This window comes from Sapajus apella, unplaced genomic scaffold (genome assembly GCF_009761245.1).
Source record: "Sapajus apella isolate SASKATOON/1434 unplaced genomic scaffold, GSC_monkey_1.0 scaffold28, whole genome shotgun sequence".
NCBI lineage: Eukaryota > Metazoa > Chordata > Mammalia > Primates > Cebidae > Sapajus > Sapajus apella.
This window is the reverse complement of record NW_022436968.1, coordinates 23,161,357-23,186,526: the sequence shown is the minus strand read 5'-3', so window position 1 is coordinate 23,186,526 and position 25,170 is coordinate 23,161,357. Positions and strand designations below refer to the sequence as shown.

At 42.9% G+C, this 25,170-nt stretch overlaps 1 protein-coding gene across 2 annotated transcripts in view; it reads left to right on the top strand.

Moving 5' to 3' along the window:
• Positions 1–1,298: 1,298 nt before the first annotated feature.
• LOC116561177 (cytochrome b reductase 1) overlaps positions 1,299–25,170 on the top strand; it is a 36,909-nt gene continuing 13,037 nt past the window's right edge. Inside the window, exons 1-2 of one of the 2 annotated variants that reach the window (XM_032292986.1) lie at positions 1,328–1,696; positions 21,493–21,701. In XM_032292986.1, the coding sequence (XP_032148877.1) occupies positions 1,510–1,696; positions 21,493–21,701 (396 nt within the window). In that variant the 5' untranslated portion in view covers positions 1,328–1,509. Of the gene's footprint in view, positions 1,697–21,492; positions 21,702–25,170 lie in introns of both variants that reach the window. The other variant, XM_032292987.1, reaches the window with a different exon arrangement.

Sequence of the window (25,170 nt, the reverse complement as noted above, 5' to 3'; positions counted from 1 at the left end):
AGATTACAGGTGTAAGCCACCGTGCCCAGCCTTTACTGTTAACTTAAAAAAATTACAAATTTGAAAAAGGAGGAGACTTTATTTCTTATACAAGGTTATAGCCTGTAAGGTGGCCACTCTGTAGGCTGATAAACACAGTCTCTGGCCTAAGACCAGAGATAAGCACTTAGAAGGCAGAGGGGTTGGGATTGGAACTTTATGCTGACAGTTTGGCCAAACATACACATGTAACAGGTTACAGGAGGAGCTATGAATATTAATGGAGGTGGTACTGACACATGCATATTGAAAAAACGTGCATGTAACATGTTCTTTTTGGGGTGGAGACTTAACATTTAAATGTATTACAAATAGGCCCTATACTTCAAAAGGTCTTTTCAGGATGTGAATGCACACAGGCGCACAATCCCTGTAAACTGGCCAGAACAGTCCATGGTTCTGGTGGTCTCATCAGGAAAAAGTTTCTGAAATCAGTCTCTTGTCCAGTGAAAGTTGCAGTTCTGGCTGGTGGAACAGGGGTTCAGCTGGTGGAACAGAGCTTCAGCTGGTCAGCGTCTGCGAGCTGAGCTGTAATTGTTTTAATGTTGCTTATCTCAAGCCAGTGTTTGTTTAGTCGCTAGAGAAAAAGAAAAAGCTTGTGGCAGTGAGAGCATAGTTTATTCCTTAAGCGTAAGGAGTATGTGACTTAGGTCCTGTTTATAATTGAATGCCTTATTGCTACAAAGAGTCTGTTCTGTCAGACTTACGATTTCTATTTTAAACATTAATGCTAGTCAGCTGTTGAGTCTAAATTCCAAAAGGGAGGGGATAGACTTCCTGACTTCCAGTTGTGGCTAGAAACTCAGCTTTAAGGTTTTTCTGGGGTCTGCTTGGCCATGGAAGTCCGTTCAGTCAGTGAGGGGCTTAGGATTTTATTTTTAGTTTACATCACCCTACAGGTTTCTCCTTAACACCCTTTGATATTAGAGACAGCCAATTCTCTAGCACTGAGTCTAAGGAGGGTTCATCAATTAAAAGCACACAAATAACTTTATCCAACGGATCCCTCTCTTCTCTTAACCTAGAGGGCGCACCACTGCCAGACTCAGCCTCCCGACAAATAAGGACGAGACACGGGAAGGGTGAAAAGAAAGTGATGGGTATAAAATCCTCGGAGTTATCTCTTTGAGCAACTAACTAGGTCTGTTACCGAAGCCCTCTGCGAACTTGGATGCCGGGCGAGGGCGAGGGCGAGGGCGAGGCCACTACGCAGTGAGCGCACTCAGCGGCGGCGTGATCCCAGGGGTGGGGCCCGTTTTTGAGCAGGGGCCGGGCCCGTTTTTGAGCAGGGGCCAGCTGTCCACCCCCAAGGGGCCCCACAGTCAGGGCCAGCAGCCCTGAAAGTCCCTCCCCGCAGGCGGAGACTGCCCCAAGAAATCCACACCCCGGCCCGGCCACTGCCCAGAGGCTGCCGCTGCCTCGCCAAGTTCCTGTGTCCCCGGCGGTGCAGAGTATGCGGCGCTGAGGACCATGGAGGGCTACTGGCTTTTCTTGGCGCTGCTGGTGTCAGCGCTGCTCGTCGGCTTCCTGTCGGTGATCTTCACCCTAGTCTGGGTCCTCCACTACCGAGAGGGGCTCGGCTGGGACGGGACCCAACTCGAGTTTAACTGGCACCCGGTGCTCCTGGTCACCGGCCTCGTTTTCATCCAGGGCATCGGTACTGGCACCTCCGGGGGTGGGGGGAGAGCGGCGGGGGCTGAGGGTCCTCCGTGAAGCCCCTCGCAGCTGAGGAAGTGAGGGAGGATGGCGGGGCTCGGAGGGGCGCGGTGGGGAGCGCTCAAAGAGCCCAGTCGGCAGGGCGGGAGGGCGGCGGGAGGGACGCGGGCAGGCTCTGGAGGCCGGAATGAGCTGCGGTTCCGGCGGCCGGAATGAGCTGCGGTTCCGGCGGATCGAGACTGGGGTGCGCGGTAGAGAGGCGCTGCTGGAGGCGGCGGAGCGGGGCCGACCCCAGTTAGTTAACTCTTCGCGGCGAGTGGCTGGGACGCATTGGAGGCGCCTCCGAGACCCAGAAACTTGAGCCGGGGCGCGCTGCTGCTGGCAGCGCACTCGCCCCCGAAAGTCGCCCCTGTGGACCGAGCCTGCGCAGTCCGGGCGCGGAAACACTTTGGCCTCAGCCTTTTGCCGAACTTGCTTCCAGGGTGCAGATGAGGAGGGGAAGGCAGCGGGGTAAAGATGGCTGGAGCGAGAATTTGCCCGTGTTTGTAACATCCTTGACCCTGGGTGAAGGGGCTGGCCAAGGGGGGGCCAGTGAAGCATCCGCGCCGGGTTCCTCTCCTCCTAGAGCATTAAACTCCGTCGAGCCCGGGAAGATGCCGGGACCCCAAAGAGTGTTTCGCCTCTCTGGACAGTCATTGGACGGTCTTGAGCCCGAATTGTTTGTGTGGCAGCCTACTGGCCCAAGTTCCCCCGCGGGGCTTCCTGTTGAGCACTAGCCCAGCACTTCGGGTGGGAGATGCCTGGAGAGGGCCCGCGGCCTCCTGGTACCGGGAGATGCCTCTGCTCGGGATGTCCCCGATTGTCTGTGTTTGGCCCGCGTCGAGCCAGCCCCGGGCCTGCATTCTCCCTGCTGAGGCTGGCGCGGGGGTGGGGTTCAGCAGTCGCTGGCAGTGTGTGTTGTCATTGTGTAGTGCCGCTCGCCGTGTCCTGACAGCTTCCTTCAGGTTGCCTTGTGGCTGGAGGAACCTCGAACTTGTGGCGCAAACACTGTGTATTTGTAACGGGCATGGCCTTGAGAAAGTAGTTAGAGAAAGGCAGCAAGGGCTGGACTGGGGTTATGTCGCAGAAAATAATCGAGAAGGGTAGCAAAGGTTTGGAAAGAGATGCCCACTGGCTGAATCTCTAGCTTTGCCTCCGGGCAGGCTGCCTTTTCTTCACCAAATATTTAACTCCCCACAAATGAGTGTGCAAAAGAGTGCTGACCTCATTCCTAAAGAAAAGTGATTTTGTCTGTTTTACTAGTTGTTTTCAACTTGTACTCCAGCTTTTGCAAGTGTGGCCAGCATTCTCCCACTCTGGAATGTCGTGGAATGTGTTACTAACCCTGAGTAGTCCAAGGCTTCCCTGGTATGAGATCGGCATCAGGGTGTGAGCACCACTGGCCACATAAGTCATTTTGTTGCGTAATTCTCAGCCATTTTGCCACTACGCTTAAAAGAGAAAAACATACTCAAGTTCCAAAGTAACGGCCTCCAGAAGCACTTTTTCCTTCATGGTGGAGCCCTTGTTTGGCCCAGAGCTGTCTACACCTTGTTTGCTGAAAGAGTAGAACCAGTCAGCCAGGCGCGGTGGCTCAGGCCTGTAATCCCAACACTTTGGGAGGCTGAGGGGGAAGGATCATGAGGTCAGGGGTTCGAGACCAGCCTGGCCAACATGGTGAAACCCTGTCTCTACTAAAAATGCAAAAAGCCTGGCAGACACCTGTAATCCCAGCTCTTCAGGAGGCTGAGGCTGGAGAACTGCCTGACCTCGGGTGGCAGGAGGTGGAGGTTGCAGAGAACCGAGACCACACCACTGCACTCCAGCTTCGACAACAGAGTGAGACTCTATCTAAAAAAAAAAAAAAAAGAGTAGAACCAGTCTCCTCTCCCACCCAACTCTTCAGAGCAGCTTCTAATACCAAGAAACTTTCCTTCTAACACCATTACCAAGAATTTCCTTTGCTTCTAATACCAAGAAACAAAATCACTCTTGACTCTGTATGTCCCTCAGCTACTGCCTCAATTCTGTGCTTGAGAATATCTCTTGAAATATCTTCTTATAATTGAGGGTAAGGGAAACACAAGTGATATTACTCATTGCCTGACTTGTCACAGAGGAGAAAACATCAAAATGGCTAACAGTGACTGCATGCTGTGTGTCCACTAAGTGCATGATGTCACATGTATGTAAGAGTAAAATGAGGCAGACAAGAGTTATGTAACTTACCCATGAAAGTTGTTTTCTTTTCAGTGACCTTATTCTCATAGTTCAATTCTCTGATTTTATGGTAATATACTTATTTTCTGCCTCATCTTCTTTTTAGAAAACCTGCATCTAAAATATATTTTGAAACTCTTCATTCATATTAGAATCCAATATACAGTTTTCCTAAAAGGTTTTTAAGTTACTCTAAACTTTGAACTTAATCTGTTCATACTTACTCTTGGACAAAAATGTGTGAATGGATATTTTGGCAATTGTCATCTGCTGCTCTTATGAAAATCTTGTTTTTGTTGTTGTTGTTTTGAGACAGAGTCTCCCTCTGTCACCCAGGCTGGAGTGCAGTGGGGTGATATCAACTCACTGCAACCTCTGCCTCCTAGGTTCAAATGATTCTCCTGCGTCAGCCTCCTGAGTAGCTGGGATTACAGCTGTCTACCACCATGCTCAGCTAATTTTTTTATTTTTAGTAGAGACAGGGTTTCACCATGTTGACCAGGCTAGTCTCAAATTCCTGACTTCAAGTGATTCGCCTGCCTCAGACCCCAAAAGTGCTGGGATTACAGGTGTGAGCCACGGCACCTGGCCAATCTTGTGTTCTTTAGGTTCAATTACCGTATTTGTATCAGTGATCCAGAGTTTGTCCCATCATGACTCATCCTGTTTCCTGTTTGGATCCTGGATGTGAAAATCACTTTAATCATATAATGCATTTAATTGACCTGAGCATAAATGTTTTCATACATGTAGGTACATGCATGGTTCTCCCCAGTTCTTCCACATCTTGGCCCATCCACCCACCCACATTCCTCACCCCAAGCATTAGGAAGCCTCCAGTGGAAGGAGGGGGAGTAATAAACAGACTTTATAAGCTGCGAGGGAAGCACACTTTACAGACTCGCCATGTTATAATAGACTTTTTTATTGTGTGTGATTGCTACAAGGAGGAAAATTTGGGGCAATAGGATTTCAGAGCTCTAACAATGAACACAATGTAATGGAGTTCTCTTCTGTAGTATACAAATATTTGGAGATGAGGAAAGGAAGGCTAATTTAGAATATATACATTTTCTAAATATATACATTTTCTAAATAAATACATTTTCTAAATAAAAACCTATCGATCTTAGTGATACAAGGGTTTTTACAAAGCATAAAGAGATTATTTAAAATTTTGTGACAGTTATTACTCTTAAATATAAAATGCAATATACAAATAGTAAACAATATTTGAAACTAAGAACAAGCATGAGTCCTTTGAAACACCTTTAAGAAGTAAGCCCTGGCCGGGCACAGTGGCTCACACCTGTAATCCCAGCATTTTGGGAGGCCGAGGCAGGTGATCACCTGAGGTCAGAAATTTGAGACCAGCCTGGCCAACATGGTGAAACCCTATCTCTACTAAAAATATAAAAATTAGGCCGGGCGCGGTGGCTCAAGCCTGTAATCCCAGCACTTTGGGAGGCCGAGGTGGGTGGATCACGAGGTCAAGAGATCGAGACCATCCTGGTCAACATGGTGAAACCCCGTCTCTACTAAAAATACAAAAAATTAGCTGGGCATGGTGGCGCGTTCCTGTAATCCCAGCTACTCAGGAGGCTGAGGCAGGAGAATTGCCTGAACCCAGGAGGCGGAGGTTGCGGTGAGCCGAGATTGCGCCATTGCACTCCAGCCTGGGTAACAAGAGCGAGACTCCGTCTCAAAAAAAAAAAAAAAAAAAATTAGCCTGGCGTGGTGGCGGTTTCCTGTAATTCCAACTACTCGGGAGTCTGAGTCAGGAGAATTGCTTGAATCTGGGAGGCGGAGGTTGCAGTGAGGTGAGATCGTACCACTCCACTCTAGCCGGGGCAACAGAGTAAGACTCATTCTCAAAAAAAAAGAGAAGTAAGTGTCAAAGAAGCAAAGCTAACATAGAAGTTCCAAAACAAATCTCCCTCTCCTTCCATATTCCCCTTTCCCTTTCTCGCTCACCCTCTCTCTCCTTCTCACATTTTCTCCTCTGTCTTCCTCTCTCCCTTTCCCTCTCTCTTCCTTTCCCCACCTCTCTCCCCACCTCCCACATTTCAAGTATATTTTGGAGAATGTATATACTCTAAATGAAAGTGTAACAGATCATGGGAAATCTAAAATTAAAGTAAAATTTTAAACTAGTGGAAAATCTAGCCAACAGACTCTGACATGAATGAGGAAGAATTTAGAAGAGGCTTTGTGCTTCTCTGAAAGAAATGTTTCCCATGAAATAAGTATACTACTAGGAAATCAGAGAAACGAACCTTGAAAAGAAGGCTACATAAAAGACTGAAACAAATAATAAACGTTCTCAAAGTGGCTATTGACCTTTTAAAAGGTTCAGCAAGGTGGAATGTGTTTTTTAGTGAAAGGTAGAAAATCCAGGTGTCTAAATTTAGCAAAAAGAAGTCTTGGCAATTCTATACTCCTTCCTTTCCTGTGTAGAACTCTTTTATTGTATAAACTGAAGGGAGAGAAATTAAATAGCTTAATGATCTCAAGTTGATTTTGTGAGGGAATATAACTACCTTTAACATTTCACAGACTAACAGAAAGAAATTAAGAGCAGTTCTTAAAAAGCAATTGGGATATCCTATTAATTTATCTAAAAGTGACCAAATTCCAAGATCACTTAAATAGATTTGAAAAGGCTCTTGGGGGTAAAATCCAGGAAATAAGATAATGGAAAAAGTGCCCCGAATACCTACTCTAAAAGAAGCTTCAGGGACACCATTGATAATAAAAACCTATCAATCTTAGCAATACAAGGGTTTTTACAGAGCATAAAGAGATGATTTAAAATTTTGTGACCAAAAGCACAAAAATATCCCTAACATATTTTTGGTTGGAAATAAATACACATAGCTTTTAAAATAATGCAACCCATAAAAATGTTTTAGATATGATTGTGGTACTCACTGCTGTATCCCTAGCATCTAGAATAACACCTAGAACTGGCGCATGGTAGACGAATAAGTGGTTGTTGAATGAATGAGTGATTCTTTCTGTACCATCATTGAATTGTTATTAGCAAAATGCAACTTATAGCCACTTATTTGTGATGATAATAATAGTGTCTAAAGTAAACACACCCTTCCTTTTCCCTAGTGATTACTGTTCAGCCAGTTTAGGCTTAGTCAACTTTCAGGAAGAATGGACATCATTTTGCACTGGAAATGCATCTTTATTCTAAGGCCTCTAGCTCCGAGAATGTTACTGCTTAAGTACGATCTGTGCCTCTTCTTGCCTTCCTCCCAATTCTCCCTCCTTTTTCTGCATCATTAAGTTTCTCCCCAACTGGCTTATTTCCAACATGTTATCATTTCTATCATCTTCGAAAACAAAACAAAACAAAATCACTCTTGATCCTGTATGTCCCTCAGCTACTGCCTCAATTCCCTGCTTGCCTTACCACAGAACTTTTTGAAATTTTTGTCCATACCTGCAGTTTACAGTTCCTTTCTTCCTGTTCTTGAGCCCTCTCCAATTAGGTTTTCACCTCCTGCTCCACCAAAATCGCACTTAACATGGTAGCCAATGTTGCTAATTCCATTGCTCAATTCTCAGTTCTCATAGTGTTTGAGTGGAAGGCCGCATTTGACATAATTGATTCCTCACTCTTCCTTGGGAAACTTGCCTTTTTTTTTTTTTTTTTTTCTTGAGATGGAGTTTTGCTCTTGTTGCCCAGGCTGGAACACGATGGCGCAATCTGGACTCATCACAATCTCCACCTCCTGGGTTCAAGCGATTCTCCTGCCTCAGCCTCCAGAGTAGCTGGAATTACAGGCATGTGCCACCACACCTGGTTAATTTTGTATTTTTAGTAGAGACGAGGTTTCTCCATGTTGGTCAGGCTGGTCTCGAGCTCCCGACCTCAGATGATCCACCTGCCTACGCTTCCCAAAGTGTTGGGATTACAGGCGTGAGCCACTGTGCCTGGTCAGGACACTTTCTTTACTTAGCCTCTCTTTTGTCATCTGTTAAGTTGGGTGGCTTCTAGAACACCTGATTCTTGTGGTTCTTCTCTCTTTCCTGGCTGGCCCATCCTCAGTCTCCTGTGCTATTTCTTTCCCATCATCCGGTTAGAGTGCCCAAGGCTCAGTCTTCTGACCACTTCTTTTTTTCTACACTCCCTTTATTGGTAGTCAATCGTACCCAGTCTCCTCTTGGCTTTAAGTACTATCTATACACTGAACCCTCTCAGATTTGTATATTCAGCCCAGACTCTTCCCTGATCTCCAAACCCAAATATCCATTTGCCTACTCAAACTTACTACTAGAATATCAAATGGACATGGCCAAATCTCAGCTCTTGATCTTCCTCATGTCTGCAAAACCAACCCCTCTCATAGGCTCCACCATCTCAGTAAATGGTAGCTTTATCCTTCTAGCTGTTCAGCACAAAATTATACAGTCATCTGTGATTCTTCTCTTTCATACTTCTCAACCATTTCACTAGAAAATCTTACAGACTCTGAATTCAAAATACAGTATTATTCAAATTCTGACCACTGACTATTATTTATTGCTTGTCTTATCCTGCTAGAATATAAGCTCCCAGAAGGAAGAGATTTTGTCTGTTTTATTCAATGCTATACTCACAGTATTACCTAACACATAATAGGCTTTCAATGAATATTTACTAAATTGATGGAAGTTTGGCCAGTTCTTTAAACCAGAGGATCACACCTATAAGGATCAGGTGTATAACGTAAATAGCACACACCAGGGTGTCTTTCTGGATTCAGCTAAACATTGAGACATGAGAAACTGCTAAGACCATGCTAGACACCAGTCTACTCAGAAGGATGTAGGACAGGAGCCAGAGCTTGCTGGCAGCACAGTGGCGGTGGGCATCCTTGCAGCAGCAGTCAACATAGCCCTCAGTAAGCTATCCTTTCCTCAGGTGGCAGCTCAAGCACCGGGAGAAGAGATCTGCACTGGTAAGGTCAGAGCTTAAAGTCCCCATACCCCATAGGAACCATTGTCTCTTGTAGTACTCTGTATGCCTAGTTCCATAACCCCTGCAAGGGCTATGTAGTAGGTTGAATAGTGGCCCCCAAAAAGATTATGTCCCAGGTATCTGTGAATGTAACCTTATTTGCAAATAGGATCTTGGCAGATGTTAACTGTGGATCTCAAGATGAGATCACCCTGGATTTAGAGTGGGCCCTAGACCCTAGGACTAGTGTTCTTATAAGAGAAAGGAGAAGGAGATTTGAAGCAAAGAGGACACAGAGAGGAAGGCCATGTGAAGACAGAGATTGGAGTGATGTGGCCACAAGCCAAGGAAAGTGGAGAATTGTTGGCGCCCCTAGAGGCCAAAGTGGGTATGGCATGGCTTCTCCCTCAGGACCATCCTTGACTTTTGATTTCTGGCCTCCAGAACTGTAAGAGAATAAATATGCTGTTTTAAGCTACTAGATTTCTGGTAATTTGTTATGGTAGCTCTAGGGAATTAATATAGGCTATAACAGTTATCACACAGGGCCTGTGCCAAACTTATCAAATAAGGCAATTAACTTAAAAAAAAAAACAGTTATCACTGCACTCTGGGAAGGCTGAAGTACTGGCGTTATCATCAGGTATTTACAGATTTTTCATCGTTTCTTTCAGTCCAGACACAGTTTACCAATCAGGTCAGTTTTTATTAAAACCAGCATTGCCTAATAACACTGGTGACAAACCACTTTATCTGTTTACTGGGACAGTTAATTAAAGGTGAAATCCTCATGCAGCAGAGTATAGGTGTACACTTGTGGGAGAGGTGGGAACTGCTGGGAACTAGGGAGTGTCCACTCCTGGCGAAACAGAAAACTTCCACTGAGTCCCAGATCATGGCTACGTGAGGATGCCGGTCCAAGGTTGCCAGAGCTTCTCATTCTCCTAAGAGAATCCAGATTTTTAAAAATTGGTTCAAACAAAAAGTAAACCAGCCACAAAAACAAACAGAAAGCCCTGCAAAACATTGGGCTGATCAAACAAAACAACATCTTTGGACCAAATTCCAGTCCATAGCTTCCAGTTTATAGGGGACTCCTGCTAGGGTTTTCTGACTTGACTTTGTGAGGTTTTAAATTTTTCTCTTAAAAGGTAGAACATTCTTCCTTTTTAAGGAAGATAGAGGGCCAGGCACTGTGGCTCATGCCTATAATTCCAGGACTTTGGGAAGCCAAGTAGGGAGACAAGTCTGGGCAACATGGCGAAACCCCGTCTCTACAAAAAAATGCAAAATTAGCCCGGCGTGGTGGTAAGTCCCAGCTACATGGGAGGCTGAGGCAGGAAGATCACTTGAGCCTGGAAGGTCGAGGCTGCAGTGAGCCATGACCATACCACTGCACTCCAGCCTGGGGAACACAGCGAGACCCTGTCTAAAAAAAAAAAAAAAAAAAAGAAAAGAGAAAGAAAGACCAGAAATCTTTGTTAAAACTTTTTTCTTTATATAGAAACTTTCTTAGATGGTCAAAACAAGCTTGGAAATGACTATACAGACTTTGGCTGTACTTTTCTAAGATTTTTTTGTTGTTATTCATTCAATTTCTTCATGTATTATTCTATCCATGTAATTAACATATTTATTAAGTACTTACTGTGTGCCAGACAACTGTGTAAAACAAGTAAGATACAACCCTGTCCGCAAGCTGTTCCCATTTGGTTTGGTTGGACACGAGTTATGGTTTCTTCTTGTTTGTTTGTTTTGACACAGGGCCTTGCTCTGTCAGCCAGGCTGGAGTGTGGTGGTGAAATCATGGCTCACTGCACCGTCGACCTCCCGGGCTCAAGCGACTCTCCCACCCCTCCCAAAGTGCTGGGATTACAGGTGTGAACCACCTTGCTGCGCCCAGCTTAAATTATGATGGTTTTGTTTTGTTTTGTTTAGAAATGTAAGTTATACTGATCCTTAAATATTTAGAGCTGGCTGAGACCTTAAGTTCTACCCTTCATTTTAGAGACCAAATGTCTGGCCAGGGTCAAACAACCAGGTAATATGAGAGCCAGTACTCTTTCTAATCTGTCATAATACTGATATGAGGTACAAGAAAATATAGTTGATCTTTCTGACAACACACAATTTCTGAATATTTGTAAATGTGTAGTCAATTAATTGAATTTTTTTCTTTTTATGTATGTATTTGGTACCAAGTAGCTGCCTTTATGAGGATTTTAATCACTCAAAGAGATGTTTCTAGAGCTAAAAGTGTCTTCCAAATAATCTGAATCACTTCCTTCATTTTGACTTTCCAGAGATTTTCAGTTTTATGACATTCATGCTGTGAGACAGTTTGAATGCACAGATATGTTTCAAAGATCTGATTCTCTTTGAAAGCCACTGCAGGAATCTTTTCAAGAAGTTTATATAAAGAAGATTCTCTGCTTTTTCATTTAAATTTAAGGTCCTTTGGATAGAATATGGTAAGCTCTTGCGTGCAGAGGGAAATGAGTTATGGAGATTGATAATCCTGTTCTGAGCATTCTCCCAAGGAGAGCGAAATAATACTTTATTCAAAGAGGGAAGGGAAGTGGAATGGGCACACCATGTTTAAGTAGAATTTATAAGTGTTTTAAAATTCCAGCGTACTTCAAACTCAATAACTTACTCTTTTTTATTTTTGAATTCACTTCAAGTTGTTAAGTGGGTCCAAGTGCAGAGTGCTTTTTACTTATTTGAAAGGACCATTTGGTCTTCTATTAGCTAATACTTGGATCAGCAGTACAATTTTTCTTAAATTTTTTGATTTGTGCATTTTATGGGCTTGGCGTGGTGGCTCATGTCTGTAATTCTAGCACTTTAGGAGGCTGAGGCAGGAGAATCGCTTGAGCCCAGGAGCTGGAGACCAGTGTGGACATCACGGCAAAACCCCATCTCTACAAAAAAAATACAAAAGTTAGCCAGGCATGGTGGTGTGCACCTGTAATCCCAGCTACTCAGGAGGCTGAGGCAGGAGGATATCTTGAGCCCAAGAAGCAGAGATTGCAGTGAGCTGAGATCATGCTGCTGTACTCCAGCCTGGGCAACATAGTCAGACTCTGTCTCAAAAAAAAGAAAAAAAAGACTAGTCGGGCGCGGTGGCTCACGCTTGTAATCCCAGCACTTTGGGAGGCTGAGGTGGGTGGATCATGAGGTCAGGAGTTCAAGATCAGCCTGACCAATATGGTGAAACCCTATCCCTACCAAAAATACAAAAATTAGCTGCGCATGGTGGCATGTGCCTGTAGTTCCAGCTACTTGGGAGGCTGAGGCAGAAGAATTGCTTGAACCCAGGAGGCGGAGGTTGCAGTGAGCCAAGATCGTGCCACTGCACTCCGGCCTGGGTGACAGAGCAAGACTTCATCTCAACAACAACAAAAAAGACTAAAAAATAAGTATATGAGGTGATAGATATGTTAATTAGCTTGATTTAATCATCTCACAGTGTGTGTGTGTGTGTGTGTGTGTATATATGGAAACATCATGTTGTATAGCATAAATATATGCAATTTTTGTCAACTCTCAATAAATTTTTTAAAAAGCAAAAGAGGATTTGCTCGTTTGCTGGGAATACTGAATGAACTACTATGTTTTATCAGCAAATTTTCCTGTGCTTTATTTAGAATTATTTAGGCCAGGCATGGTGGCTCATGCCTATAATCCCAGCACTTTGGGAGGCCGAGGTGGGCAGATCACTTAAGGTCAGGAGTTCAGACCAGCCTGGCCAACATGGTGATACTCCATCTCTACTAAAAATGCAAAACTTAGCCAGGCATGGTAGCATTCACCTGTAATCCAGCTATTCTGGAGGCTAAGGCGCAAGAATTGCTTGAACCCTGGAATAGGAGGTTGCAGTGAACTGAGATCCTGCCACTGCACTCCAACCTGGGTGACAGAGAGAGACTTTGTCTCAGAAAACAAAAACAAAAACATACTTACTGAATTCCTACTATATGCCAAGCTCTATGTTAAATACCGGGATGTGGCAATGAACAAGATAGACATGTTCCCCACCCTCATGAATCACAAGATTTAAACACAGAAGATCTAGAGTCAAAATGTTTTCCATGTTTGGGGACATTTCTCTCCCTCTAAGCACTCTTCCCTTGCCACAGATACTTTGACAGATTCTAAATTTGTATTCCCTGCTATAAGACAATCTTGTGTATATAGATGATTTTGTAATGGTATATGGATGGAAAGCTGGTGTCAAACCAGAGATTATATTTTAGAGAGTATACATTTTCACATATTCCTGAGTTTTGATTATGCAACAAGGAGCTGAGACATTTTCTCTTTCTTCCTTTCCTTTCCTCCCTTCCTTTCTTGTTCCTTCCTTCCTTCCTTCCCTCTCTCCCTCCCTCCCTCCTTCCTTCCTTTTTTCCTTCTTCTTTCCTTTCTTTCTTTCCTTTCCCTTCCCTTCCACTTCCTCCCTCTCCCCCTTCCTCCCTTCCTTCCTTCCCTCCTTCCCTCCCTCCCTCTCTCCTTCTTTCCTTCCTTCTTTTCTTTTCTTTTTTTTTCTTCTATTTTCTTTTCTTTTCTTCCTTTTCTTTCTTGGTCTCACTGTGTTGCCCAGACTAGAGTGCAGTAGCTCACTGCAACCTCCATCTCCCGTGTTCAAGCAATTCCCCTGACTCAGCCTCATGAGTAGCTGGGACTACAGGCGCACGCCACCATGCCTGGCTAATTTTTGTATTTTTTGGTAGAGATGGGGTTTTACCACATTGGCCAGGCTGGTCTTGAAATCCTGACCTTATGTGATCTGCCTGTCTCGGCCTCCCAAAGCGCTGCAATTACAGGCATGAGCCACTGTACCCGGCTGACATTTTCTAATAATTAAACCCAAATTCAAGTTACTGTATTTTTCTCTTCATTGTCTAAAGATAATTATACACAGGTATTAATTTCTTCCTCCCTCCTTTTCTTTCTCTCTTTTTATCATGCTAGCAGCTTCCACCCTCAATATTTTTTCTTTTAAAGGTTTTAAAAAGCATTTCTCGTGTGTGTGTGTGTGTGTGTGTGTGTGTGTGTGTGTGTGTGTGTATGTTTGTATTTCCCCTCATTTTCTGGGAGAAATGGAATGCCAACTACAGCCTCTAACAGCAAACCCTTGTTTCAGTCACAAATAGCTGTTTTATACCATTTCCCCTTCTTGTGGGCTTAGGAGACCTTTTTCTTCCTTCTCACTGAACCTCAGGAATGGTGTGTAGGTAAGTGCCAAGTCAAAGAAGCAAGAAATATTTAAATTCCACTTTCCAGGCAGTTTTTATAATTGTTGAGAATAGATTCTTGTTTTGGAAATGTGGCTTAAAGGTTGCCCTTTTCTTCCAGAGTCCACTATATTTCTGTTACTTATACATTTTAAAAAGCATGTAAACAGCTTATGCAAATGCAACATTTTGCAGTTATCCTTCATTTATCCAGAGAGTATTTTGAACCATATCGAGCTTTGCAGCAGAGCCGCTATGTAGCCAGGATAGATGCTGAAAACTCCATGTGCTAAAGGTCACATGCCTCACTTGTACGAGAGCCCCTGAAATCTCTGCAAGCCGTCTATTGAGTTCATAAGACTGATTGGCTAGCGAATTTGCAGGCTTAAGAAAATGTTGTTTTAACTCTAAAACTAGAATTAACTTTTTCTACTGTAAGAAAAAACGTAATAGATCCCTAAGTACCCATAACCCAGATTTAACAGACGTTAAGATTTTTAGCAACATAAATTTTTATAAGCTGTTAGCTGGGCGTGGTGGCACGCACCTGTAGCCCCAGTCACTCTAGAGGCTGAGGTGGGAGGATGGCTTGAGCCCGGGAGGCAGAGGCTGCAGTGAGCTGAGATCGCATCACTACGCTCCAGCCTGGGTGACAGAGTGAGACCCTGTCTCAAGATAAATGAATACGTAAATAAAAATAAGACATTTTATAAGCTAAAACTTAGAGCTGGTGGAATCAAGGATGAGATGAAGTGATGGAGGAGAGAGGTTGGAGGTAAGTGCCCTAACCCAAGCAAGAAACAAAACGAGATAGATAGAAAAACTCTTAAAGAGACCTAGGGACTCTCAAACCGTAATTATCTGGGCTCATTTGGATCATGAAGCATGAGGTGAGCACTATTCTGCTTCAGAAACCCCTAAGGGCTTCCTCTTAGAGCAACAGGAAAATAATTGGTGTTTGATTGATGACCCCAAATCATCAATAAAAGATTAAATGTGTTCTATTCATTCTACTGCCAGACAGGAAAAGCTAGTGTGCAGCCAATTTGAAAGATTCTTGTGTAAATGTAAAAAGTTTTTAAAAATCAAGTTTTGACACTCAAAGGGGGTAAAGTTCAGTTTTACGGCAAATTTGATACATTTCTCTGTGATGCTTCATACTATTAGAAAGAGTAAGAAGTCTTCACTGGGAACACAGTTGTCTTTGAATTTTTGGCAACTGTTTCGTTTTTTGTTTTTTGGTATTTTTTTTTTTGTTTTTTGTTTTTTTTTTTTGACAGAGTCTTGCCCTGTTGCCCAGGCTGGAGTGCAGTGGCTCGATCTCGGCTCACTACAACCTCTGCCTCCTGGGCTCAAGTAATCCTCCTGCCTTAGCCTGCTGAGTAGCTGGGACTATAGGTGCACGCCACCAGGTCTGGCTTAGTTTTGTATTTTTTGTAGAGATGAGGTTTCGCTATGTTGCCCAAGCTGGTCTTAAACTCCTGGATTTAAGCGATCTACCCACTTCAGCCTCCCAAATGCTGGGATTACAAGCATGAGCCACTGTGCCTGGCCCCAACGTTTTTAAAAAGTAAACTTTTTACTGAAGAACAACATACACGCACAAAGTACCTAAATCAGAAGAGATGTGTTTTTGTCACATGAACACATCTGGGTACCCAGACTAAGAAGCAACATTCTAGGCACATCAGAACTCCCCCGCTCCCACAGCAACCCTTGTAACTCCCTTGAGTCATGCTATCATGATAGTTATTCTTGACTTTTTTTTTGGAGACGGAGTCTCACTGTGCAATGGTGCAATCTTGGCTCACTGCAACCTCTGCCTCCTGGGTTCAAGCGATTTTCCTGCCTCAGCCTCCCAAGTGGCTGGGATTACAGGTGCATGCTACCATGCCCAGCTAATTTTTGTATTTTTTGTAGAGATGGAGTTTCACCATGTTGGCCAAGCTGGTCTCTAACTCCTGACCTCAAATGATACGCCCACCTCAGCCTCCCAAATTGCTGGGATTACAGGTGTGAGCCACTGTGTCCAACCTACACTTGACTTTTAGTATCAGGGATTAGTTTTTTTTTTTGGGAATATTTGACATAATATGATCTGTATTGGGGAGAAAAGGCTACTATGGTTCATTGTTCATAATTTGCTTTTTGAGTGTTGAAATCCTGAGTATTTTTTTCCGTATGTAGATGTTCAAGTTCATTCATGTAAGACTCCTTACCTGGAGTGGTGTTTGTATGATATGAAGATGATAACTAAAAACAACGATATTAATTTTAAAGCATGAATTGAGGAGGGACAAACTACTTAACCTCTCTGCCTCAGCTTCGTCCGTACAATAGTAATGATAATTCTGTCTTCACAGAGTTGCTGTGAGAATTAGAATGAAGCTGCAAAGCACTTAGATGGTACCTACTACCTAGTAAGGACGTGTGTGTGTGCACATGCATGCCCGCACGCGCGCGTGTAAGAAATGAGGCCAACCCAGCCAAGGGGGAGATAGATGTGTTATTAGGTCTTCATATATCATACATTTTTATTTTACTATTGCCTGATCACACACAGATTGCACTTTGTAGTTAAAAGGTCACTAGGTCATTGAGGAAAGAGGCATTTGCTTTCCCAGAAAACTAGAGAATTATATAGGGAGTGCTTAGAGGAGAAAAAGCATGAGGAGGAGAAACCACAGTGTTGGAGTTGACATCAATTTAGTTTCTAGATTTCATCAGTCTGTAAAAGTGCTTTGTATTTCTTTATTTAAACAATACTTATGGGTCACACATACACACAGGTAACCTAGTGAAATCTGAATAAGGAATGGAGGAGAAGGGAGAGGAAAAAAAAATTAAAAAGTTTTAAAAAACCTGAATAAGGTCAGAGGATTATCTCAATGTCCATTTCCTGGTTGTGCTATGTGACTATATTTATATAAGATGTTGGAGAAAACTATAGTTATATAAGATGTTGGAAAAAAACCCTGTCTCTACTAAAAATATAAAAATTAGCTGGGTGTGTATATGAGATTTCTCTGTATTGTTTCTCACAACTGCTTGTGAATCTACAATAATATCAAAATAGTTTAAAAATAAGTTCTAGTGTTCTACATAGCACTGTAGGATGACTAAACAATAATATGCTATATGCTTTCAAGTAGCTAGAAGAGAGGATATTGAATGTTTTCAACAAAAAGAAATGATAAGAGTTTGAAGTGAATTACCTTGCTCTGATCACTATACACTGTGCATATGTGTGTGTATTTTTTTTTCGACGGAGTTTCACTCTTGTTGCTCAGGATGGAGTGCAATGGTGCGATCTTGGCTCACCACAATCTCCGCCTCCCAGGTTCAAGTGATTCTCCTGCCTCAGCCTCCCAAGTAGCTGGGATTACAGGCTTGCACGACCACGCTCAGCTAAGTTTTAGTATTTTTAGTAGAGACGGGGTTTCTCCATGTTCATCAGGCTGGTCTTGAACTCCTGACCTCAGGTGATCTGCCCGCCTCATCCTCCCAAAGTGCTGGGATTACAGGCATGAGCCACTGGGCCCGGCCACATTGTATATTTTGAAACATTATGTACCCCATAAATATGTACAATTATTATATGTCAATTTAAAAATACAGAGATTTTAGGCCAGGTGCGGTGGCTCATGCCTGTAATAGCAGCACTTCGGGAGACCTAATTATCATTACTATTGTACGCTTGGTTGCCCAGGCTGGAGTGCAATGGTGTGATCTTGGCTCACTGCAACCTCCCGTTCCCGGGTTCAAGAGGTTCTCCTGCCTCAGCCTCCTGAGAAGCTGGGATTACACACCCAGCTAATTTTTACATTTTTAGTAGAGACCAGGTTTCACTGTGTTGGCCAGGCTGGTCTCGAACTCCTGACCTCAGGTGATCCACCCGCCTCGGCCTCGCAAAGTGCCGGGATTACAGGTGTGAGCCACTGCACCTGGCCTGAAGTTTTATACATTAAAATTATAAAAGCCTTTGGTGGAGTGAGGCTCTTTTTTATTTTGTGGAATTAAAAAATGTACGTGATGCCAGGCACTGTAGCTCATGCCTGTAATCCCAACACTTCGGGATGTGAGGCAGGTGGTTCACTTGATCCCAGAAGTTCAAGACCAACCTGGGGAACATGATGGAATCTCATCTCTGCTAAAAATAGAAAAAATAGCTAGGTGTGGTGATGTGTGCCTGCAGTCCCAGCTACTCAAGAAGCTGAGGTGGGAGGATCACCTCAGCCCAGGAGGTCAAGGCTACAGTGAGCTGTGATTGCATCACTACACGCCAGCCTGGGCGACAGAGAAAGAAAAGAAATATACATGATACCCTGCTGATATACTGGAATCCACCTTCTGAGGAAGTACTCTATAAACTCTTTAATCTGCCACACATTTCCAGCTATCTAAATTTTTCCCTGACACACACTGGAGGGATGGATAGGGGCAGGATTTTATCTTCAGAACAAAAATTAACTGCATGTTGGTTAAGGTGACCATGTAATTTATTGCTTAAACCAGGACACTTAAGAAAACCCTTTGTTAAAAAACTTTTTTTTTTGGGCCAGGTGCGGTGGCTCACGCCTGTAATCCCAGCACTTTGGGAGGCCAAGGCAGGTGGATCACAAGGTCAAGAGATCGAGACCATCCTGGTCAACATGGTGAAACCCCGTCTCTACTAAAAATACAAAAAATCAGCTGGGCATGGTGGCACGTGCCTGTAATCCCAGCTACTCAGGAGGCTGAGGCAGGAGAATTGCCTGAACCCAGGAGGTGGAGGCTGGGGTGAGCCGAGATCGCACCATTGCACTCCAGCCTGGGTAACGAGAGCGAAACTCCGTCTCAAAAAAAAAAAAAAAAAAATTTTTTTTTTTTTGAGATAGAGTCTTTCTCTGTCACTCAGGCTAGAGTGCGGTGGTATGATCTCGGCTCACTGCAACCTCTGCCGCCCGGTTTCAAGCGATTCTTCTGCCTCAGCCTTCCGAGTAGCTGGGACCAGAGGCGTGCACCAGCACTCCTGGCTAATTTTTTTGTATTTTTAGCAGAGACAGGGTTTCACCATGTTGGTCAGGCTGGTCTTGAACTCCTAACCCCAAATGATCCACCCGCTTTGGCCTTCCAAAGTTAGCATTACAGGTGTGAGCCATCATGCCTAGCCATTAAAAAAAAGCTTTTAATTGGAGTTTGTTCTAGATGCAGAATGCTGATTCTTCTGTTATGACACCTGTGAAACCAGCACCTGGATCGAGAAACAGAATGTTAGTAGCAGTCTTCAAAATCCCTTGTGTGTTCTGTTGGGATTCACTCAGGGTGGTTGTCAAAATATTAAGAAAACTATTAGGGAAGTTATAAGATTATAGCCTCAAACCTTTTGGAAGGCTGAAAGGTTTTAATGAGACTGGCCGAAGGCAGCCAGTTCTGAGCTAGAGCATTAAGTCTTAGGGTGAAGATTAGGATAATAAAAGCTTCCCCAGTTAAGTCTGTTTACCCCACATTTCTTTGTCTCTGCTCTGCTTACTCATGTAAACTTTGTGCTGGATGGCCCTCTCTGGGGGAGGACGAAGGGGAATTACTCATTCATGGTGTTTACTCTGGGACCCTGAACCAAAAGCTTTTATCATTCATAAAGCCACTCTTTTAACCATGTTAATTATCCACAAGTGTTAGAACCTCTGTTATTAATTCTATACTGAATAAAGGTGAGGAAGGACAGCAAGTAGGGGCCGGTTATCTGCAATCACCCTCTGAAGGCAGCTGATGACCATCCCTGGCCCACTTGATTCACTGTATCCCGGTGTGAGTGCATTTATTCACCTGCCACTGAGTCAGGGTCTGCAGGACAGGCCTCAGCTGGTGGTGATCAATGTCTTAGGTGGTGACCCTGACGTGAGCAATGCCAGTGTTCCACCATAGTTTCTATACCCTTCCCCACAAAGGCAACTACTATCCTGACTTTTCCAACACAGAGATGAGTTTGGCTGATTTCCATACTTCATATAAATTGAATTACACTATATATTTATTAATGTCTGGCTTCTTGGGATTGACATTATAGGTTGATTCTTATTACTGGGTCTAGTTCTAGTTATAGATAATTTCTTTCCATGGTGTAAATTTATTATTCATTCTATTGATCATGGGCATTTGGGAAATTTGGGAGAGTTTCCAGGCTTTGGTTACTATAAATAGTACTGCTAATAATATTCTAGTACGTTTTGGTGAACATATGTACATATTTCTTTTTGGCATATATCTGAGAGTGAAATTGCTGGATCATAAGGTATGCATAGGTTTACCTTAAGTAGATACTGCCAGATTTCCAAAGTTTTATTCTCATTAAAGCTCTCATCAGTAATACAAGTTCTGACTGCTGTATTATATTCATTTTGATACTGGGTGTTTTCCAGGTTTAGCCATTCAGATATGTGGTAGAGGTATTCTCATTTGGTTTAAATTTGCATTTCTCTATTGGATGGTTTAAAATTGCATGTTTTTCTATTCTTTATATTTCTTTTTCTTTTCAAACTAAGACTTTTTTTTTTTTTGTCTCACTCTGTTGCTGGAGTGCAGTGGTACTATCTCGGCTCACTGCAACCTCCGGCTCACAGCAACCTCCACCTCCCAGGTTGAAGCAATTCTTGTGCCTCAGCCTCTGGAATAGCTGGGATTACAGATGCATGCCGCAATGCCCAGCTAATTTTTGTATTTTTAGTACAGATGGGGTTTCACCATGTTGGCCAGGCTGGTCTTGAACTCCTGATCTCAGTTGATCCCCTTGCCTCAGCCTCTCAAAGTGCTGGGATTACAGGCCTGCGCTACTGTACCCGGCCAAACTAAGACATTTTTAAGAAGAAAGGAGACAACAGGCATAAATCAGATCATTAAGATTAGGAATTTGGTTTTGGATGTGATAATTTTTAGATGTTTGGGAAGCAGACATCATATGAAAATACCAAGAAGACATTGAATTATGCAGATCTGGAGTGTAGAAGGCAGTTCTCAGCTGGAGATATAAATTTTGGAGTCCCTGCCATGCAGACAGCATTTCAGAGAAAGAGTGAGTGGGATCACCCACAGAGTGAGCGAGGAGGGAGAAAAAGCCCTAGGACCGAGCCTGAGAGGCACCAAGGTTCATTCACAAGTTGGGAGGGAAGAAAATGCCAGCCAAGGACCCCCACCCCCCCTCCCCCGAAGGAGCCACTGAGAGGCAGGGGTAACCTGCGGAAGAGGGCAGAAGCAGAAGCCAAGGGAAAAAAGTTTCAAAAAGGGAGTGTCCAGTGTGTCAAACTGTTCATTTGTGGCAATTTAAAAACAAAGCAAAATACATTCTGTGTCATTTCGTCTCTTCCCTAGCCATCATCGTATACAGACTGCCATGGACCTGGAAATGCAGCAAGCTCCTGATGAAATCCATCCATGCAGGGTTAAATGCAGTTGCTGCCATTCTTGCAATCATCGCTCTGGTGGCCGTGTTTGATAACCACAATGTTAGTGGTATCCCCAATATGTACAGTCTGCACAGCTGGGTTGGACTGACAGCTGTCATATGCTATTTGTTACAGGTTAGTATGTCAGTGTATTTATAAGCAAGTTGTAAAAACAATTCAGGGACTATAAATGTTTTTCTTTCTTTCTCTCTCTTTCTTTCTTTCTTTCTTTCTTTCTTTCTTTTCTTTTCTTTTCTTTTCTTTTCTTTTCTTTCTTTCGAGACACAGTGTCACTCAGCTGCTCTGGCTGGAGTACAGTGGCGCGATCTCAGCTCACTACAACCATGGTCTCCCAGGTTTAAGTGATTCTCCTGTCTCAGCCTCCTGAGTAGCTGGGATTACAAGCACCTGCCATCATGCCCAGCTAATTTTTGTATTTTAGTAGAGACGGGGTTTCACCATGTTGGCCAGGCTAATCTTGAACTCCTGACCTCAGGTGATCAGCCTGCCTCAGCCTCCCAAAGTGTTAGGATTACAGGTGTGAGCCGCCACGTCTGGCAATTGTAAATGTTTTCTTAAGATTCTTTATATTTGTTTCTTTTATAAATATTTTCCCCTAAGAGGGCACCAGAATTGCAGATTTCCCAGAATAAAATAATAAGTAATAAAGATTTCCTGTACTAGGTATGACTTTTAATCTGGATTCTCTAAAAGCCAACTTATACTCTGCTCTGTATCTTAATATGTAAAATTAAGAAATATCAGTCTGGGCACACTGGCTCATGCCTTTGATTTCAGCACTTTTGAAGGCCGAGGTGGGAGGATCATTTGACCTCAGGAGTTCAAGACCAGACTGGGCAACATAGGGAGACTCTGTCTCTATAAATTTGTAAAGAGGAAGAGAGAGAGAGAGAGAGAGAGAGAGAGAGAGAGGCGGGGGGAAATATCTAACAATTAGCAATAAAGAGCACACCTATTTAAAAATCTGTGGGTCTTGGCTGGGCACAGTGGCTCACTCCTGTGATCCCAGCACTTTGAAAAGCTGAGACCAGTGGATCACTTGAGCCCAGGAGTTTGAGATCAGCGTGGGCAACAAGGTGAAACCCCGTCTCTAAAACAAAAACACAAAAATTAGCTGGGCAAAGTGGTGCACACCTGTTGCCCTGGCTGCTGGGGAGGTTGAGGTGCACAGATCCCTTGAGACCAGGAGGCAGAGGTTGCAGTAAGCCGACATTACGCCACTGCACTACAGCCTGGGCAACAGGGGCAGACCCTGATCTCAAAAAAATAAATAAAAATCTATGGGGTTTAATGAAAATAGTTCCCAGAGGAATATGGGCTTAAATGCTTTTATTGTATTTTTTGGGAAGAGAACTTAAAATACATAAGCTATTCATTTAGGTAACTATAAGGGAACAGCAAAATACACCAGGAAAAGTAAATTAATAAAGGTAAAAAAATTCATAAATAATTCATTTTGTATTATTGTGGTAACAAATCACCACAGACTTAATGGCTTAAAACAACATACATTTATTACCTCACAATATTTGCACATCAGAAGTCCAGATTGGCTTGGCTGGCTTCTTGCTCTGGGTCTAATAAGGCCAATATCAAAGTTTCAACCTGCCAGGGCTCTGATTGGGAGACTGGGGTAGAATCAGCTTAAAGCGAATTCAGCTTGTTGACAGAGTCTAGGTCCTTGCATGTGCAGGACTGAGGTCCCTGTTCCCTTGCTGGCCATCAGCTGGGGCTACCCTGAGCCTTGGCATCCTCTCTTCCTTGTACCCAGCTCCCTTCATCTCCCTGCCAGCAATGGACATCCAGTTCATCTTGCTGGCTTGGAAACTCTCTGACTTCTTCTCCTTCCTCCTCATCTCTTCTCTTCAACCAGAGAAAGCTTTTACCTACCACAACCCCTAGAGGTGACCATTCTTCTGGTGTTTTTTCTCATTCTCTGATTTTTTAAATACTTTTCTTACATACTGTGAATCAATACATTGATTAATTAAATAAGATGTTTCATTAAATAACACTGATTAAACAAGATGTTTTATTAAAGAATATTGATTAATCAAATAATATATTGTTCTTTTTCCCCATGGACATTCCTAAAATAATAGATTGTTTAATTTTGCTTTAAATGAAACTTTTTTGAAAAATGGTCTTATAGTGTATATATTCTATTGCAACTTTTTTCTTAACTCTCCTGATTAAACTGTATTGATTCCTCTGGCTATAGTTCATTCATTTTTACTTCTGTATTTCACTGTATAAATATGCCACAAATTTACTTACCTGTTCTCTTGCTATCAGACATTTGGGCTGTTTTCAGTTATTTTTTGTAGAAACTATGCTGCATTGAACATTAGTATATACATCTCCTGGTCCTCATATCTAAAGGTTTCTCTGGGCATATACATTGTAGTGAAATTACAAACTCAACCTAAAATGATACTAAATTATTTTCCAAAGTGGTTGACCCAGATTATATTCCTGCCAGCAGTTTATAAGAATTCCTGTATCCTTACCAGCTTGCATCCTCTTCAAACTTTAAATCCTTGCTAAACTAGTTGGCACTTAATGATGTATTCTTGTAGTTTTAATGTTCATTTCACTTGTGTTTTATCTTCTAAGAAATACCTGTTTGTTCGTTTTGTCTATTTAAACATATGTTTCTCTTTTTCTTAAAGAGTTATAGGAATTCTGTATCGCATTCTTTTTCATTTATATATATATTGCTACTTCTTCTAGTTTGAAGCTTGCATTTTCTTTTGTTAATATTTTTTGATAAACAGAAATTGTTCATTTTAATGCAACCAAATTAATCATCTTTTCCTCTGAGACTGTCATTCTTTGTTTTGTTTTCTTTTGGTGACTTGTTTATGAAATCCTTCTCTATCCTGAGGTCAAAATATTGTCTATGCTCTCTACTAAGAGCATTAAAATTTTGCCTTTTACTTTTCTACTCAAGTACACAGAAGAAACAAACCAAAAAAAAAAAAAAAACCCAGCATTATAAAAAATAAAGTTTTGTCTTTGCTATGTAAGTGCTTATTTCATCTGGAATTAATTTTAGTGTATGAGGTGATGTTGTGATCCAACTTCATTTTTTTCCAGATGGGTACACTATCTTCCCATCACCATGTATTGAATCGTCTCTGCCCCTATTTATGTGCAAAGCCAATTGTGTCCTATAGAGTATCTTATCCTCTGTATCCTAGCCAGCACAGTACAGAATTGAAGTGTGTAGAAGTGTATAGAAGACATAGGAATTAGAGAAGTAGAGAGAAAAATCTGACTTTTGGGGCCTTGGCTCATTCCCATAATCCCAGCACTTCGGGAGGCCTAGGCGGGAGGATTGTTGCTTGAGCTCAGGAGTTCTAGACTAGCCTGGGAAACATGGCAAAACCCCATCTGTACAAAAGACATAAAAATTAGCCAGATGTGGTGGTGCACACCTGTGGTTCCAGCTACTCAGAAGGCCGAGACAGGAGGATTGCTTAAGCCTGGGAGGTCAAGGCTGAAGTGAGCCGAGATCCTGCCACTGAACTCCAGCCTGAGTGACACAGCAAGACCCTGACTCAAAAAAAAAAAAAAAAAA